We start from the raw sequence: 17,538 nt of genomic DNA, 5'->3' as shown, positions 1-17,538 counted from the left end.
AAAAATAAGTCGATTTTTAACAAAGTGGTTGCATGTGACTTTATATAACTTAGAGTTTAATAATCTGTTTGTAATCAAACTAGTAGCCCATTTAATGTAAACGCAGCTAGTGACAGACTATGGCCTTTTGTTTTTTCTCTACAGGGGCAGGTAGAGTTTGAGAATTTGACTTTAATGACCTCTAGTGATGGGTCATAATAACAACACCTGACTGGATTCTACTGTTCAGAAAAAAAACAGCCAGAACAACAAGCATGCTAAAGTTGATGTTTAATGGTGACAGAAGCCAATATAGTTCAAAGTAAAGCAAGAGGATTATTGTCTGAAATATTCAAAAATATCTTACATTTTGGTAAGCCCAGAGTAATAGTTGTATTGTTCTGCAGTAATCATTAGAATTTTTCACACTTAATATGGATTATATAGGAATTAATGATACATATTTGAATTATGAGAAAGCTACAGAAATAAATACATAATAATCATGTATTTATAATGATAGACAGAGAAGGCACATTGAAGTTTTACATTGTTTGGTTTAGTTTCTAGGTTTCTCTGAACAGGAGGAGTAAAGCAGTTAACAGCACGAGCAGATACACAGATGGTGATGAGATTGATGGACTGGAGTCAAAAAAGCTTGGAAAGTCTGTGGTGACAACCACAGGTGCAGGAGTTGTAGCTGGAGGTTGAGCAGGATTTGTATCTGGGGGTTGAGCAGGATTTGTAACTGGGGGTTGAGCAGGATTTGTAACTGGGGTTTGAGCAGGATTTGTAACTGGGGGTTGCACAGGAGTGGTCCCCTCTCTGACAGTAAAAGATCTGGACTCGGTATTCCATTCATTCAGACTAAATTTCAACTTCAGGTTCACACCTATAAAAAGATACAGAGAAAAATGAAAGGCTTCCCAGATGCTCACCATTTCTAAAAACTCCAGGATCCAAAATTAATGAACACATTTTTTTTTAAAGAATTGTATCATAAATTATTTAAGTCAAACAGTAAGAAAGATAATTAAATCTTGATGACTTAAGTGATGTGCATGATTCAAATCAAAATACGAATAAGCTAAATAAAACATCTTTTAATGTTCTCTTTTACAAAGATAAAAGGACTCACCAGTGTTTAAGATGCTGAGGTCTGTGTAATTTGCCCAGCAGTCACTGAACAGGATGGTGGTGTTTCCAGAAAGTCCCTCTGCTGGATTTCCATTAGCATCTTTAAGTACCGCTGAGATTAATAGACTCGTCACACCCACAGACACACAGTTACCCTGAAAACAGACACAGGACATGCCAATAAAAAGATTGTAGAATCAATCAATATGCAGTTTCCTTGAAATTACTTAATATTTGCTTGTAACTACAGTTTGCATCAAATACTGTTTTCTGAATGAATATCCCTATCAGCCTTTTGAGGTTCTTGTGGCTGTGTCTAATGAATGATGGATGCCAATGATTCTTAAGGTAGGATTTGTAACAATTTTTAAGGTGGGGCTTAGCCAAGGTCATAGTTGATTCTGTCTCACCGCTGCATCCACAGCCATGATGCTGGGCTGCACACTGAGGGGTCCAGGGTACAACGCAGCCACCGGTTGGACCACAATTATCAGTGAAGACACTGTGCTGACTGACACCACCTGTGGGTCTTCACGAGTCACCTCCTGAGCGGCCACCTTACAGACAAACACAGGTAAAATAAGTAAAACAGTGTGGTGTGTTTTATTATTACAAGATCTTAGCAATTTATGACAGCATGAGCTGATAAATATCTTACTTGACTCCAGGATGGGTTACTGGATGAGGGTGGAGGAGTGATCATGTTCAGAGAAGACACACTGAAGCCGATGGATTGACTCAGATTGCCTGATACAGCAGCACGGCCCAGTTCATCAGCAGCATTTTTCAGAACCGAAAACTGCTGGTCATCTTCAACAGAGGTTCATAATGGTACTTTATACATTGTAAAGTTATCTTACCTTTCAATTATTCCATTTCAATAATTTACCTTATTATCTTGCCTTACCAGTGGTGGTGGTGGTGCTGGTGCTGCTGTTGATGCTGGTGGTGTTGTCAGTGTTGTTTGTGTTATTGGTGGTGATGGTCTGGATGGGTGGCTGACTGATCTGAATCTCAACCGTCAGTCCAGTCGCACGCTGTCTTCGTACACTTGTTCCCTCACGGATGATCTTGGTGATTCGAATCATATTCGGTGGTACTCTGAGGAATGCAGCCAGATTTCTGACCAGATTAGGTCCAAAGAACTCTGCCTCAGTCATGGCCGGGAGGTTGAAGGCCACGAAAAGAACCGCGGAAGTGCGGATCTGGACCGGTTGTGAGCCACGAAGAAGTATGTACAACATATTGTAGTCTGGGTCAAAGAAGTTGGAACCGTGATCGGAGTTAAAATTTGGAAGATATTCACCTAAAGAGTGGAAAAAAAAAAATATATATATATATATATATATATATATATATATATATATATTCATATTACTGCAAATTTTTCATACAGTAATCCTAAAACATGTCCCAAATAAAAAATATCTTGCAAGCCTTTAGGGGGAGCTTTATCAATCTCCATTACTGTACCTGGATATGTGGGTTCAAGCGGTGTGTAATCGGTGTGAGCTGAATTCCACTGAGCGTTAGTTGGAGCAACAAAATTGTCGTTTACATACACGTCTAACCGCTGAGGGTTTGAGTAAAATATAGCCACCCTAACAGCCTGTAGAGAAAAGAAGTCTTTTAAACAAATCCATACTGAATGAATGAATGTACAGTTGTCTATAAGATGATGCCATAGATGTGTGTTTGCATAAACTTTCACTTTAATGTTTTGGCAAACATTTCATTAACCCAGCAAAAAATATTGGTAACACTTTCTATAAAGCCCATGCTTATAAAGAATTACAGCCCAATTTATAATTGTTTATGGGTAATTGTTACTATTTAATAAATATCTTTACAAAGACACAACAACACCTATACCCCATCACAAAAACAGTTATAGTTACATTTATAATATTGTTATTATTACTTAGTGATGAATTTGCTGTTTCAGTGTGATGCTCATTATCCATTATACACAAATTTGTTTGTATTATACATGAGTGATTTTTTTTTTAAAGACACAGCCTTCATTGTTATAATGTCATTAGTTACGACTTATTAGTAATGCAGATTTAGTTATTTGTCAAATCACTAAATTGCTTTTTTATTGCTTTTAATAGCCATGTTGTGAGTTACTTATTATGAATCAGAATACAGTTATTAACTATAAATGCATTATTGATGGCTTTAAGTTAAGTGAAAGCATACAATACAGTTTTCCTAATGCCGTAACTATAATATAATGACATTATAACAATAAAATTGAAAAAGTATGCATCGTTTATAAGTATATTATTATTATTATTATTATTATTATTATTATTATTATTGTTCTAATAATGGGGTATAAGTGTTGTTGTGTCTTTATATAATTATAAAGGAGGCTATAATTCATTACAAGCATGGGCTTCATAGAAAGTGTTACCAAAATATTCTTAAAAACTAGTGATGCTTTATACTTCCCAGAACATTTAGTGAAATAAAGCTCAGGAAACATTTAGCTGTAAATTTGCCATTTAATTCATTTGTGTTTATTGTAGTGTCTATCTAACAGACAAACCTCTGTAGTTTTAGCGTTTAGCATCATAAGTCTCAGCTTCTGTGGTGTTGTGCTGGTGAAATAGATATCAAAGGACTTATTGGTGGCCACAATGCTATGAAACAGAGAGACTCTCTTCCTACAGGCATAACCTGTACACCAGCTGTGGTCTTGTGGGCCTGATGAGAGAAATAAGTTTAAAATAAAAGAATGTAACATTCACAATGACAACTAGATTTTTTTACTGTGGACATGATTGGACACTTAATATGAAAAGGTGATAGTTGGTTATACCATTCAGTAAATCTACATATTTGTCCCCCAGGATGGCCACAGGTGAAAGACGTCTTGTCTCTGTATCTGCGTCCATACTTTCAATAACCAGCATCTGATAATTGAGTCCAAAGCACTTGTAGCTCTGCCAGGTGTTCATGTATGTACAAGAGTCTCTGATCACACCTGTACAGGTAAAACACACACATCATAGACAGACATGTTTAATGCAACAGTGATAAAATATTGCTTATGGTTCTTATGTTTCTTTTACATCAATGTAAATAATGATTTACCTTTATTAGGAGCTATTTGATTGACAGGTATGCGGCTGCCGTTGAGAGCAGTGAGCATGACTTTAGGGATGCGGTAATCACCCAATCCATGTCGCGGGTCTCCGTTCCACTCGTACTCTGAATACGGCACCACTGCTCCTACTGCACCCAAGAAACTTCCATCCAGATCCTTCAACAGAGTCTTCTTCTTAGCATCACAGTCCATGTCAACACAGGCTGATGGGTTCACTTTACTACGGTAAGACCAAAGAAAGAAGTAAGAAGGTAAGAAGTTAAATTTATCAGTCACCTTTACTTTATATTGTTCAGTTTGGAATGCTTGCAAAACTAAATGATGTTAATATAATAATTGATTTACAGTAAGCCTTCAGTTTACCTGAGATCAGGGTTATGAATGAATGCTAGAGATTCTTCAGTGCTGTCTATCTTAGAGATCCTCTCAACACTGATTGGATGTTGTAGGTCCTCATTTCTTGGGTTGGTCATAAACATGTAATTTCTTTCAGTGGAGCAAACATTCCTGAACCCAACAAAGATTGTATCTGGAAACATGAACAAGTAAAAGGACATTGTGTCAATTTTAGCAGTTTACACCTTATTTCATATGTAAAATTGGAGATTGAACACATTTTGAGAAGATGTTTCTCACCAGAGACCGTCAGTAAACCGGCTATGGCATTGTAGCTCATGAGTCCGGCGTGAGGTTTCTGTGGTGCTTGGTTGTGGTCAGATTCAAATGTCGGCCAGCAAACTCCAGACCTGCCACCTGTTGTACACAAATATATACATCAGTTATTAGTTATACATCAATACAATTAAATCAATCAATAAAATCTATTTAAAAATACTACAGCATGGTCATTTCTACAAATTTCAGGTATTGAAGAGATCAAATTTATGACCATGTCTGTAAAATCCAGGCTAAAGTCTTATAGTCTAAATATACAGTAAGAATAGGAGCATCAAAGTTTGATTTCACATTGTTTTCAATCTTTGTCATGACCTTAACACTCATGACCTTAACAGTCATTATTAAGATGTCAAGGTTTTATTTTCACAGTTATATTCTTTTCATTATGTAGGATGATTTTATGTAGAAAACAGTAAATCACAAAAAAATGACTTTTGCTGGGCTTCAGAGGAAGGGTCACATTTAGTACATAAGGTCTACGCAATATGTTAAGTATTGGTAATGATTCTTCAGTGAATTCAAACCCTTCCTTTATGATCCTTCCTTCCCTTAAAAAGCATAAATATCTTAAATATATTTAAAACAATTTATTTTAACCAGACCAGAAAAGTAATGTGTTGTATTGTTTTCCCATATCTATCACCCTCTACATACCTTTAGGGGGTCGTGGAGCCCTGTGGCTTACACTGAGTGCGACGTAGGTCTCAGTTGTTGCCAGTGTGTCCAAACAGTTAAAATCAGGGCTGCTGCCCACAATCAGGGCATCCTGAATAAAGAAAAAGATATTCAAGCAGTGTGTTGGCTAAACTAACCTGATTACACTTATAACTTAGTTTGTTGTAATAATAGAATATTTGATCAAATTGATTCAATGATACATAATTTTGATATAAGAAAGCAGTTTTATTCAGTTTTAGTTTATATTTCATTTAAGCAGTCAATAAAAAAAAATAAAAAAAACTTTTGACTGAATTTTTCAGTGGATCCTCACTTGTACACTGATGGTTTTGTTGGTGTATGCATGGCTGACGGAGGGAGGACTGTAGATTATTGGCATGATACCCATTCCATTATCAACCAGGATCACATTAGAGATGTACACATTCATAGATACCTGAAGGTCAGAATAGGACAACGTTTATCTTTATATTGCATCAAGTTACAAGAGCAACGTAATGCATTTGTAAAATTTGCAATTCAACAACTATGCCTTCTTATGTGTACAATACTTCATTAGTTAGTGTTGATAAGTTGTAGGGTACTAAAGATGCTTATTATACCTGAACATAAATGCCAAAATCAAAACTCTTCCAGATGGTGAAACCTTGGATTTGAGAGCAACCAGCAAGTCCGTCTTTATTCATGTAGACTCCATACAGACCACCATGTGCCTCATTCTCACTCCATGGAGCAACTGAATGTATAAATCCTTTTGACATATTATAGAAATTAAGTAGCAAAATGACTTGAAACACTACCTTTACCTCTTCATCAAGGCAACCATGCATTTAATCTTTGGGGAAATTACACTACAGTCTTATATACCTGGGCAAGGTTCTCCATCAATTCTGAATCCCACTCGTTCATAACCAGCTACAATATTCCCTTCAAGAATCACATTGGTTGCTTCATTAACCTAAAACATGAAAGATTTATAATGTAGTTAACTTCTGTATTTTCTGTAAGAGCTGTTGTACATTATGTTTCTCTCTTTTGTCTCTAACAGCAAGTGTGCTGACCAAGTTTATGGTCATTTTAATAAATTCTTTAGGTTAATTGTTTAAAGCATCTGCTAACTGATAAATGTATGTTGTGTGTACCATGGTCAACATTAACTTTTACCTCAATAGCTGCATTCCATTCAGTGTTAAACGTCTCCGCTGCACCATTGTAGGATCCTGGCCACAGTGTCATAGTAACCAAATTTCTCCTGACACCACTGTTATCACCCCATATTCTGATTCCTTAAAAAAATGACAGAAGGTAAAATCAGTAAATGATTTCAGCATAATTTAGCATTAACACTGAACAGTCATTGAGACCAAACTGCCATATTGTATGGACACCTTCTCCAACAGTGTGATGGATCACGTTGTCATCAATATTGAGTCCATCTGTTCCAAACACCCCAATAGCAGGAGCAAAGCCATCATGGAAAGCACATCCCTTGATGTAGGACTCACCAGCCACCTATAGGACAGTTGTAACCATGTGATTTCAGTGAATTACTGCAATGCATAACAATGCATTTGGTGTACAGACAAAAGGTCAGGTGTAAAAGTCAAGCTTTGGTGTTCTCACATTTCCCAGGTTCAGAAACGCCAGAGAGTAACGTGGATCTGATGGGTCGTTCCATCCCTCCTGTCCTGTGTGGTAGAACTCAACGTTTCTGATCTGAGCTTTTCCTCTGTAACACATAATATCACAGGTGAGATTAGGTTTTACTTATGATGTACAAATATGAATTTGTTACCATTTTTTGTAAAAGAAGTGTTTAAATAGGAAGTGTTTAAATTAACTACTACATGTGTCGTTCATTGTTAGATGACCTTCCAGTTAAAGATTTTGGGTTCTTTGGCTTAAGCATTTTGTTATGTGTTTTATACCTCTGTAAGTATTTCTTCCTGCTGTGAAGGTGCCCACCAGTACTCTTGCTCCATAAGACTGTGTGTTCATGGCTGGATACTCCTGTCCAATGATCTTGATGTTTCTGGTCAACAGACCCACATTCCCTACAAGCTGATAGCTTCTAGAAGATCCTGGAACGTTGTACCTTTGTCCTATATGATCACAGACATATTGAGAGTTACATTTCCCTTACTCATAGTAATAGCAGTGCCTAATTTTGTTGTATATATTGTTATCAAACAATAAAACACAAAACTCTATTCATCAAAGACAATTATTACACTAAAGCATACACCTGATTAATACAGGAGTAATAAAAATGACAGGTTTTCTCACTGCACTGTTTGCAACAGCAGCTTATCAATTGGCCATTGTGGATTAAATTATTGTCAAAGACATATAGTCCTAGGCTAAAAATGTTTCAGTGCTAAGTACTAACCGATGTGTGTGTATGTGACAGGCCGGTCCAGGCTCAGTGTGCGGCCATCATCTGAGACTGCAGTTATGGTGCGGATTTCTGTCTGCCATGGGTCATAACTGGTGGTGGACAGCAGAATCTGATCTCCAACCTGAAGGTAAAAAAACACAAAAGTATGATTTATGCGAACAAAGAGGATAACATGTTTAAAGTGAAGCAAATGTAGACAGCACCCTGAAATATATAATAATATGCTTCTAAAAATATGATGCTTATCAATTCTTCTTAACAATTGTTTATGATCAAATCACACCATATTAACACAATAAATTGACATTCCTAGTTAAAGGTTGTCTTTGGCTGTCTTTAATGTTTTGTTATCAAAGAGCTTCTGACCTTCCAGTCAACAGTTTCCTCCAGAAAGAGAGTGTTGTTTCCAACTTGGACTGTTTTAGCCAGTTTAGTGTGATATATATTGTGTGGCATGCCATAAAGGTCAAGAGATCCAAACACACCTGGAAAACAGCAGTGTTTCTATAAATATGATCATTTATATGATTGCAACTGCTTAAATTATCTTATTTAGTTTTTTACTTAATGTAGTTAACAAGCCCTTACCCAGCACTTTAGACCCTTGGTTTATTCCAGGCAACTGCCAATCTGATGTGAAATGGTTTCCTTTCAGTATGATCTGTAGTTCACCTCTGAAGGGTTCATCAGAACGCCCAGCAATCAGACGGCCACCCTGTTAAAATGGAGAAGTAATATTAGTCAAAGGCTTGCGAGGAGGACTGCCCATCCCAAAAAAAAAACACCAAATGGCACCATAAAATTAATTGGAGCAGTTTATCAGTGTGTGGGCTTCTTCTGTTGTTTTACAAGTAATATTAGTGCATTTTCCAATAAAACTCAAAAATCAACCTCAATCCCATTGAGTTCTCTGGGTTTATTTTAAATTCCAAGTTTGGAGACCCGACCCTGAAAACAAGCCAAATATGCATTCTCTCCTCTAAATCTGATTGTATGTAAGTTCAAATTTGTAAAAGGAATATATATATATATATATATATATATATATATATATATATATATATATATATATATATATATATATATATATATATATATATATATATATATATATATATATATATATATATATATATATATATATATATATATATATATATATATATATATATATACCAAAAAGAAGCAAAGCTGCATTAGATATTTTAGACCTTTTTAGAATCTTTACGTGTATTTCATCTGCATGTTTATCTTAATGTTTGTAATATTTCTGTAAGCTTATTTAAAGTCAGATTCCAACTGTGAAAAAGTGGTTAGATGCAATTTGGTCTACTATATAATCTTACCTGAATGGAGATGTATGTGACTTCAAGAACAATGTTGTTATATTGCGAGCCACCAATGTTTGCGGTGCCATTAATTGTGTCTGGAATCTCCAGAATTCCAAATATTGTCAGCTTGTTCAGGGAAGGAATTTGAATATCTACAACCACACATGTCCCTTTAAAACAAAGTGTTACATTTTTTTAATTGGTGTCGACTTACACTTCTTTGTGATTAGTATACAGTAGTACAAGTTTTTATGCAAACCGAAAGGCACATTAGTTTCCTTCTTAATTTTAACAATAGCAGTTTTCAAATTTTGAGAAAGCATTTTGCAATAGTAACAATAGGAAGCCAGTCACAGATAATGCTAAAATACAGCTCAAGTGCATTCCTTACTCATTCATTACCAGTGACAGAATGATATGTAAACGATACTAAAAAGTGAAGCAGCTGTCACGGCTATCAGCCAATCAGATTCGAGAACCAGAAAGAACTGTTGTATAATCTGTGATAACAACCAGCTGCATGCATGTACACTATATTTTACTTAAAATCAATAAAGACACATATGTTTAGTTTGACAACATAAATTAAATTCTGTTCCATCTCAAACATGTATTTTGAAGTTGTGTTTTTATGTAAGTTGCTACCAAGTTGTTTTAGTATGAACTTCAGGTCAAACTCATCAAGAATGTAAACTCACATCCTTGTGGTTGTTGTAGTTCTTATTTACTTGCACTTTTAAAACACATGCTTTAGTAATTACGACTAAGTGTAATTTATTTACACATTGCAAATTTTTTTTTAAGTAACTGTAATGACAAAGTTAGATATTCTTAAAACCCAAAGAAAATTCTTGTGGGAATGCATGGCTCAGTAAAATGAACTCTTTGAGGTTTAAGGAATACAACCTAAACAGCTCTTTTGCCCTATTTTAAAGTGACTTTTGCATTAGAGTTTCTCACCTAATGGAATGACCACATCCGAGTCTGTTTGTGGTACAGCATAGTTGTTTTCTGGGCTTGACCTCCAAAATAACGTATTTGACCAGAGAGTACATTTAATGTGTATCATAAACAAAGTCAAACAATAGATGTGGTAATATAAAATATGTGCTGAGCAAGCGTGCATGTGTAACTTACTTAAAGTCTTCAGGTTTGGGCAAAAACGTTGAATTGTCTGATTCAACAGAAACAGGTAGACCGGGTGGATCAAGTGGAACAAATTGACCAGGGTGACCAGATGCAGTTGGAGGAGTTGTAGAAGTTCGAAGCTGTGGAGGTTGTGTTGGTTCGATACACTTTGGATAGTAACACTGATATGAAAAGAAGTATATATATCTGTCTTTAAGCGACCGGTCCATGCTGCTCCTCCTCCTACGACTACCTGCATTGTCTCTTCCAGACACTGTAGTCAAAATATAACAAACATTTATTTATTTCGATATGTTGAACATTTTACAGTCTAGCACCTAATTAATATGTTTTCCTATAAATACAGAAGTAACATTAGCAAATGTCTTGTATAAAGAGATGAGTAGTTTTACCCATGTAATAGACATTTCTAGAAGACTCGTTAAAATACCAGTCGCCATTTACATTCACAGTAGGGTCGAGGGGCTTTGAGACACCTTTTCTTTCATCTATAATGTGGAAAGCGTCAGGCGCTTGAGTAAAGTTGTGATTTATAATGATATAATCATCTGGCTATCAGGGAGGAAAAAGGGGAAAGAATTAGACTTGGTAAATATTTAAACAAATTACAAATCTTTGAAATTGTGACAGCCCTGATCACAATTAAAAAGTTAAAGCTGTTTAAATATTCAAAATTTCTACACTGCAAAAAATTATTTGCTGCCTTAAATATTTTTGTTCAACAACTTATATTTACTTAAAATTTGTTATTTCAATTTACTATTATTTATCTTGACAAGAGAGGAGTTGCTACAACTTATAAAATGAAGTTGACTGATTTCAACTATATTTTATATCTATAGTTATAACATCTCATCTCTAGTCAAGATACAGTAAATTAGTTAAAATATGAAAATTTAAGGCAGCAAATATTTTCATTACAGTGTATTGCACAGAAAAATAAGGAAATTCATTTGTTCGTTTGGTGAATGTTTCTTTTTTTTAAAACAAATGTATGTCCAATTATAAGCATTGTGAAGAGTACACGCTTTACCTTAAAGCCATAGATCAGCCCAATATATGATATTTGGTAACCATACTCAAAATACCAGTTGTAGGTTTGACCTGTAGGCACCAGTGCCATCCAGCCATGGGCTGGCACATAAGGTAGCACACATGACCCTAAAGCAGGAAGTACATTGCTTACTAAGTGAGCAGAGTCAATTGTACAGAAACAAGAATTTGACAAATACACACACACACACACACACACACACTTTAATATCTTAGTTATTGCATAAGTCGATTATTTCACCTACCAAAGGAGTTGGTGAGAGTCACGTTGTTAGCCACAAGTGAAGATGGTGAAGGACTGTGGAAAACAATCCGATGGAAGGTAATAGTGCTGTCACAAACTGCTCCAGGAACACCAACACTCCAGTCTTCTACTTGAGAGCAGTGACTTGGGTCGAGCAGGTTACTCATCGGCACCACCTTGGAGTTAACTTTGCCTTTATTAAAATAATAAGATATTAGATATACACATATACACATATATAGCCTAATGTAATGTTGTAATCCCCCTAAAAGGTACATTTTAAAGGGTCTGCACCTGTCATGCATCCATCAGTATCTACAAGTGCCACCTCATTCTCCCATCTGAAGCTGGCCTTATTGGGGGACTGATAGTATTGGATCCCACTAAACCGTGCACTCCACCCTCCACAGCGGAACGTGCATGTTCCAATGATTTCTGCCACCCCGACAGCTGCGCATGTTGACCGGTTGAAGTTAACAAACTTGGTGTTGATGACACTCAAACCATCATCCAGAGGTAGAACAACACCATGTGTGGTACAGTAATAATTTCCCAGTCCCAGCTCATCTACATGACCCACAATGGTGCTATTAACCACAGCTGCACCTCCTTCTAGCCCCCATCCACTGACATAGTCCCATTTGATCCTCTTGGTCTCCACTCCTGCTTTTTCGTTATTGACCATGAGAAACTCACTGAACTGCACAGCTCCAACATTCCCCCACTCAGCACCTTTCTTATTGTTCCAGGAGATCAGGTGGCGGAAGACAACTGGTGCTGGTGTTGTAAAGTACCAGTATTCATTCTGCACAGGGAAATACTCTGGGAGGATCCACAAGCCATACCAGCCCTGTGAATGCACTGTGTTATTGAAAAAATCCAAATGTGGTATTTTATTCGGACAGATGGTGGCACCATATGATAGACCATAAAGGCAATTGTCCAAGCGGTACCAGAAACCGCAGTGCGTCCCACCAGCGGCTGCATTATGTCTAATGGTGTTGTTTGGGTTGGTTACCCAGTATGCAGCTGGAGTCACATCATCATTTAGCAAACTTGTGCTTTGTCTGACAAATACAGCCAAATTGTTTTGCAAGATGTTTCCGGTCTCAGTGCCATCTTCAATAAAGAAGCCTCCGCCTTTAATATCATAGATGACATTATGCTCCACCAGCAGGTTGTGGGTGTTGCGGATGGCCACAGCACGGTTGTAAGATTGATGTATGGCACAGCCGCGCACATACGATTTATACTGAATGTTACCCATTAGGTGCCAGTGGATCGGGTAGCGCCCTAGACGGAACCCCTGTCCAGCATGATAAACCTAAAATTAAGAGGAATAAAACATTTTTGACTGCAGTAAAAATGCTTTTAGTTTTTTGGTATCTTAAGAGTCTCAAAGACAATTTGTATTTTTGATTTGTTTATAGTTATTCATCAAACTAATACCTCAACATATTCAATTTTGCCAATTGCCAGGTTCTGGTCAGGTTGTGGTGTGTGAAACATGATGCAACCACCAAACTCATCACTTCCAACTTCCTCACCAAATCTCCCCTGAAAACATGTCTGCACTGCAAATTCCCCTGTAAGAAAATGTGAATATATGAATAGATTTAATGTAGTGTAAGCTTGTCAAATATTAATTATTTCTTTCTGTTTATGATGAAGAAACATCCAAACCTGTGTTGAAGCCATCAGGGCAAGCTGGTATTGAATCATTCCACTCCTGGTTGTTGGATCCACGGACAACAATGTTTCTGGTAAGAAGTCCCACCTCTGCTCTTGCTTCAAAAACAGTCCCATCAGGCAGAGTGACAGACACACCCAGATGAGTGTAGGTCAGGGGTTCGGTCAGTGTGAGGGTCCTGCTATCAGCCGAAACTGAAGCAATTCTCCTCAACTCATTCTCTCTTTGGCTATGACTGTGAATTCAGGAGAACAGATTTCCAAACATGTAAATGATGAGATAGGTTTCCCAACAGTAACACTCCCTAATTTCAATTAGTCAGACAAAGATACACTTCTATGTTTAGGTGCCCCAACCAAACTGACATAGCAAACAATGTTTAATGCTGCTACATTTATACTTTTCCAAAATTAAATGGCATACATGTGTTTATTGTGCTGGTATATATTTACATTAAATAGATTTTCTTTATAATTTATATATTATTTATTCCATTTTTATAAAAATACTAGGTTGCTACACTGTTTAATTTGGTTATAGTTCAGTATAAGGAGTCAGTGATTTCGACTAAATCAACCTGAGTTTCCCTCCAGATTTGGCAGTGCATTTTTACTGTACCTATCCCCTGTTGAAGCAATAATAATTTCATCTCCGATCTTCCAGGTGACAGCATACATCAGTGTGAGAGTCCTGGAGCCATTCTGTGCAGTCTGGGAAAGACGAGTCCACGTTACAGGTACTGGGATTCCTGGAGAAGAAGAAATAAAGAAAAAAACATTGTATTGCAAAGGACTATAATGTCAGTATGAGGGACATTAAGTACCACTAAAAAAGTCCAATATAATAAAAAGTATTTTCACATTTTTTGAAAACAAAACATATATACTGTACATATGCATCAGGTGTTCTTTACAGACAGTGTTAGTAAACATAGTAAGTATTGTGCAAGCATACCATGCAGATCCAGCACCCCTTCTCTGACACCCAGGGTCTTGGTGCCATAGACAGGAAGTTCTTTAGACCTCAGGTGTCCATGCAGTGTAATGATGGCCTTATGCTGGAAGGGCTGCTGCTCTGTCCCAATCTGTAAAGCTCCACCATCTGTGATCAGAATGTTTTCTGCCTGTAGCTCAATATCTGCCTCATCAAAAATCAGCCGTCCACCTAAATGAGAAATGAGATTTATAAGCCATAAATGTATAACGTGTTGGTGTGCTGGCTTGGGATTGTTTGACCTTGGATTTGACCTAAGTTTTAACCTTTGCTGGGTTTATTGTTTCAACCCATGGTTGAGTAACAACAACTCAGCGTTCGGTCATTTGCTTAAAACAACCCAGCACTATTTAGAAAGTACCTTGGATGAGGAGCATCTTTAGGACAGGAGTGCTGGTGTCCAACAGAATGGTTTGACCAGCAGTGATTACAGCAAATGTGCCTTTCTCAGGAGGAGAGAGACCACCCCATGTATAAGGAGATGACCATACATCAATGTAGAAGAAATCAGCATGATCCTGAAAAACAGAAGAAACATCTCAAGCAATAGATGTATCTCTGCATGTTTATTATAAAAAGGCTTATGATTAATTATTTGAGAAATAAAGATTTAGTGGCTTGTACGGTATTTCTATGCAGTTAGTTTCAGGGGGGTCGAAGTTCATCTTGTTAGGTTTTGGCTGAACCTTATAGTTGGTTTGTGGTAATTTACTATTTTAAATGGTCGGCAAATCTGATATTAAAATATCTTGATGTTACCATTCTGGCGATTCCTCTGTTTCCTATCAGGACTCGCACTTTAGTTTCTTGGGATTTTGGTTGATCATTGGTCACACATATAATCTGCGTCCCATTGGCTGACTCAACATCACAGACAGATCCCGCAATAGTCACAGTAACTTCACTGACATTTGTACTACAGGTGAGTAAAGAAAATTATTATAACTAACACATAAATAAACTGAATGGAAGGCACTACTGCAGCCTTAAAAGGTGTTATTAAAATCACACTTAAAATGTACATTTTATTGCTGCTCATTGTTAGATGTTACCAAAAGGACATTTCACCTGAAGCCTGATCCAGTGATGGTGAGTCTGGTGCCTCCAGCTGTTCCCCCTCTGCGTGGTGTGACATCACTGATAACAGGGGTTAAAGAGGATCTGTATGTGTAGCCGATTGTGAGGTTGACTCTGTTATTTCCATTCATCACTACAACCTCACAGACCAGATCTGTTTTATTTCCTGCAAGATAAACAACATGTACGGTGTGTACTGTATGCATCCGAACAGGTCTTTTTTCTTTTTTATCATTTTTGTAAGTGACACATCTTTTCACACAAAACCATAGTACATATTTCTGCAGTGTTTAATGAGAAGGTAATGCATACCATTGTTGTACGGGACTTCACAGTACAGTTGGGTAGATGTGGAGATCTGCATGTTTACGTTACACTCTCTGTTACAGATGAGGACTCTTGTGGAGTTTGGGTCGAATCCAGAACCTTGAATCTCAACAACAGCTCCTCCAGCATAGCTTCCTAAAGCAATACAGAACAAAGGGTAAAACTGTAGTGTTTTCTTGATGTATAGTCTTACACAAATTAAGTAGGTAATCTGATGTGTTTGATATTATTGCTTTATTTCTTTTAACTTTTAATTTAGATGTGAATTGGATGACGCACAAAACTGATTTTTGTTGTCTGAACAAAGTAGAGTATTGTTTTGTTTTTTTTTTGTAGTACCTTCATTTGGTGTGACACCTGTCAGCAGCAGTTCATAGCTGAAGACAGACTGTGTCAAGGCATGACCTTTGATCTGATGGTATAACATAACCGGAAACGTTCCTCCTGCGTGTTCCCCAACAGTGCACAGCAACTGTGTGTCTGTGATGGATGTCACATTACAATCCACACCATCAATCTTCACTGAGATGAGCGCTGCATCTGTGCCAAACCCTGAACCAGACACAGTGATCTCTGTTCCTACAGGACCTGTGAGAAAAACATGTTAGCAGTATTTGTATCATGTGACTATATTAGCTGATGTGTTATAATCAGGTAGCCCATGAACTGCACCCTTTGGCATATAATAAATGATGAATTGTCTCTGTAAACCTTATTAATACTGTTATTACTAGTTTCTCTGATGGGCAGTGAGTACTTTAACTGTAAAGCAAGCTCCATTGAGGAATTATGTTGTCATGAATTTAGCATGATCGCCATTGAGGTGTTTTGGGTGGTTCATAGACAAATAAGAAATAACTGGGATGCTCATTGGCCGCTGTGGTCAGTTGTGAAGGGTCAGAATGCCGCCATATTGGCTGCAAAGAAATGAGAGTAAATGGGGGAGCTGCAAATGTTTAATATATATATATCAACCCAGTATCACGAAATTGCGTGACTATTTCACGCATGGACCAGCGTGAAAAGCACGCTTTGCCGCGTTTGAGCGTGAGCATGTCACGCTTTTCTGTTTGTGTCACTGTCACGTATTGGTTACTCAACTTTTTTGTCCTAATTTCTTACCATTGTCGCTTCGGTTTAGGGTTAGATTTACATAAAATAACATCCTTACCTAAACAAACTCTAACCCCAACGTCAGGTGACAATTGGTTAAAGTTTAGAAAATAGAAAAGAATAAGTCTTGTATCTTTTTTTTATAAACCAATACTTAAAGTGACAAATACTTAAAGTGACATATAACACAAGCACCAAATCTAACCCTAAACCGAAGCGACAATGGTTTGAAAATAGGACAAAAAAGTGGAGTAACCAATATTTGACAGTGACACAAACAGAAAAAAAAGCGTGACATTTTCACGCTGGTCCATGCGTGAAATAGTCACGTAATTTCATTATCTATATATATTTTTCATATATATATGATCTGTGTGGAGCACATAAATGTTTATTCTACAGTTGCTTAGAATCTTGATTGTTAAGACTTAGAGAATAATTTTTTATAAGGAATCATGATATATATGCTTGTCATGTATTTATATGGCTTAGGGAGGCATCCCTACTGTAATAAAGCTTATGTAGGCCTACATGAAATTAAATAAATTATTTTCATTGTAAATATCGCTTTTGTAT

At 36.8% G+C, this 17,538-nt stretch overlaps 1 protein-coding gene across 1 annotated transcript in view; it reads right to left on the bottom strand.

The window, feature by feature from the left end:
- Window positions 1-253: 253 nt before the first annotated feature.
- Window positions 254-17,538, bottom strand: part of LOC129454599 (fibrocystin-L) — a 35,635-nt gene continuing 18,350 nt past the window's right edge. Inside the window, exons 16-53 of the mRNA XM_073858429.1 lie at window positions 16,189-16,437; window positions 15,835-15,984; window positions 15,514-15,688; window positions 15,205-15,361; window positions 14,807-14,963; window positions 14,407-14,616; window positions 14,071-14,200; window positions 13,446-13,687; window positions 13,212-13,348; window positions 12,057-13,086; window positions 11,764-11,955; window positions 11,499-11,626; window positions 10,858-11,017; window positions 10,532-10,718; window positions 10,277-10,365; window positions 9,332-9,486; window positions 8,574-8,700; window positions 8,352-8,470; window positions 7,977-8,106; window positions 7,516-7,689; window positions 7,211-7,314; window positions 6,976-7,099; window positions 6,752-6,873; window positions 6,455-6,545; window positions 6,190-6,338; window positions 5,901-6,023; window positions 5,564-5,675; window positions 4,868-4,984; window positions 4,595-4,760; window positions 4,219-4,451; window positions 3,944-4,108; window positions 3,671-3,828; window positions 2,590-2,725; window positions 2,024-2,422; window positions 1,775-1,926; window positions 1,527-1,673; window positions 1,118-1,271; window positions 254-871 (exon numbers count right to left, since the gene is read on the bottom strand). Coding sequence (XP_073714530.1) covers window positions 546-871; window positions 1,118-1,271; window positions 1,527-1,673; window positions 1,775-1,926; window positions 2,024-2,422; window positions 2,590-2,725; window positions 3,671-3,828; window positions 3,944-4,108; window positions 4,219-4,451; window positions 4,595-4,760; window positions 4,868-4,984; window positions 5,564-5,675; window positions 5,901-6,023; window positions 6,190-6,338; window positions 6,455-6,545; window positions 6,752-6,873; window positions 6,976-7,099; window positions 7,211-7,314; window positions 7,516-7,689; window positions 7,977-8,106; window positions 8,352-8,470; window positions 8,574-8,700; window positions 9,332-9,486; window positions 10,277-10,365; window positions 10,532-10,718; window positions 10,858-11,017; window positions 11,499-11,626; window positions 11,764-11,955; window positions 12,057-13,086; window positions 13,212-13,348; window positions 13,446-13,687; window positions 14,071-14,200; window positions 14,407-14,616; window positions 14,807-14,963; window positions 15,205-15,361; window positions 15,514-15,688; window positions 15,835-15,984; window positions 16,189-16,437 — 7,076 coding nt within the window. The 3' untranslated portion in view covers window positions 254-545. The remainder of the gene's footprint in view (window positions 872-1,117; window positions 1,272-1,526; window positions 1,674-1,774; window positions 1,927-2,023; window positions 2,423-2,589; window positions 2,726-3,670; window positions 3,829-3,943; window positions 4,109-4,218; window positions 4,452-4,594; window positions 4,761-4,867; window positions 4,985-5,563; window positions 5,676-5,900; window positions 6,024-6,189; window positions 6,339-6,454; window positions 6,546-6,751; window positions 6,874-6,975; window positions 7,100-7,210; window positions 7,315-7,515; window positions 7,690-7,976; window positions 8,107-8,351; window positions 8,471-8,573; window positions 8,701-9,331; window positions 9,487-10,276; window positions 10,366-10,531; window positions 10,719-10,857; window positions 11,018-11,498; window positions 11,627-11,763; window positions 11,956-12,056; window positions 13,087-13,211; window positions 13,349-13,445; window positions 13,688-14,070; window positions 14,201-14,406; window positions 14,617-14,806; window positions 14,964-15,204; window positions 15,362-15,513; window positions 15,689-15,834; window positions 15,985-16,188; window positions 16,438-17,538) is intronic.

This window comes from Misgurnus anguillicaudatus, chromosome 20 (assembly GCF_027580225.2).
Source record: "Misgurnus anguillicaudatus chromosome 20, ASM2758022v2, whole genome shotgun sequence".
NCBI lineage: Eukaryota > Metazoa > Chordata > Actinopteri > Cypriniformes > Cobitidae > Misgurnus > Misgurnus anguillicaudatus.
Note: the sequence above shows the minus strand (reverse complement) of the source record. Positions and strands in the feature narration are given on the sequence as shown.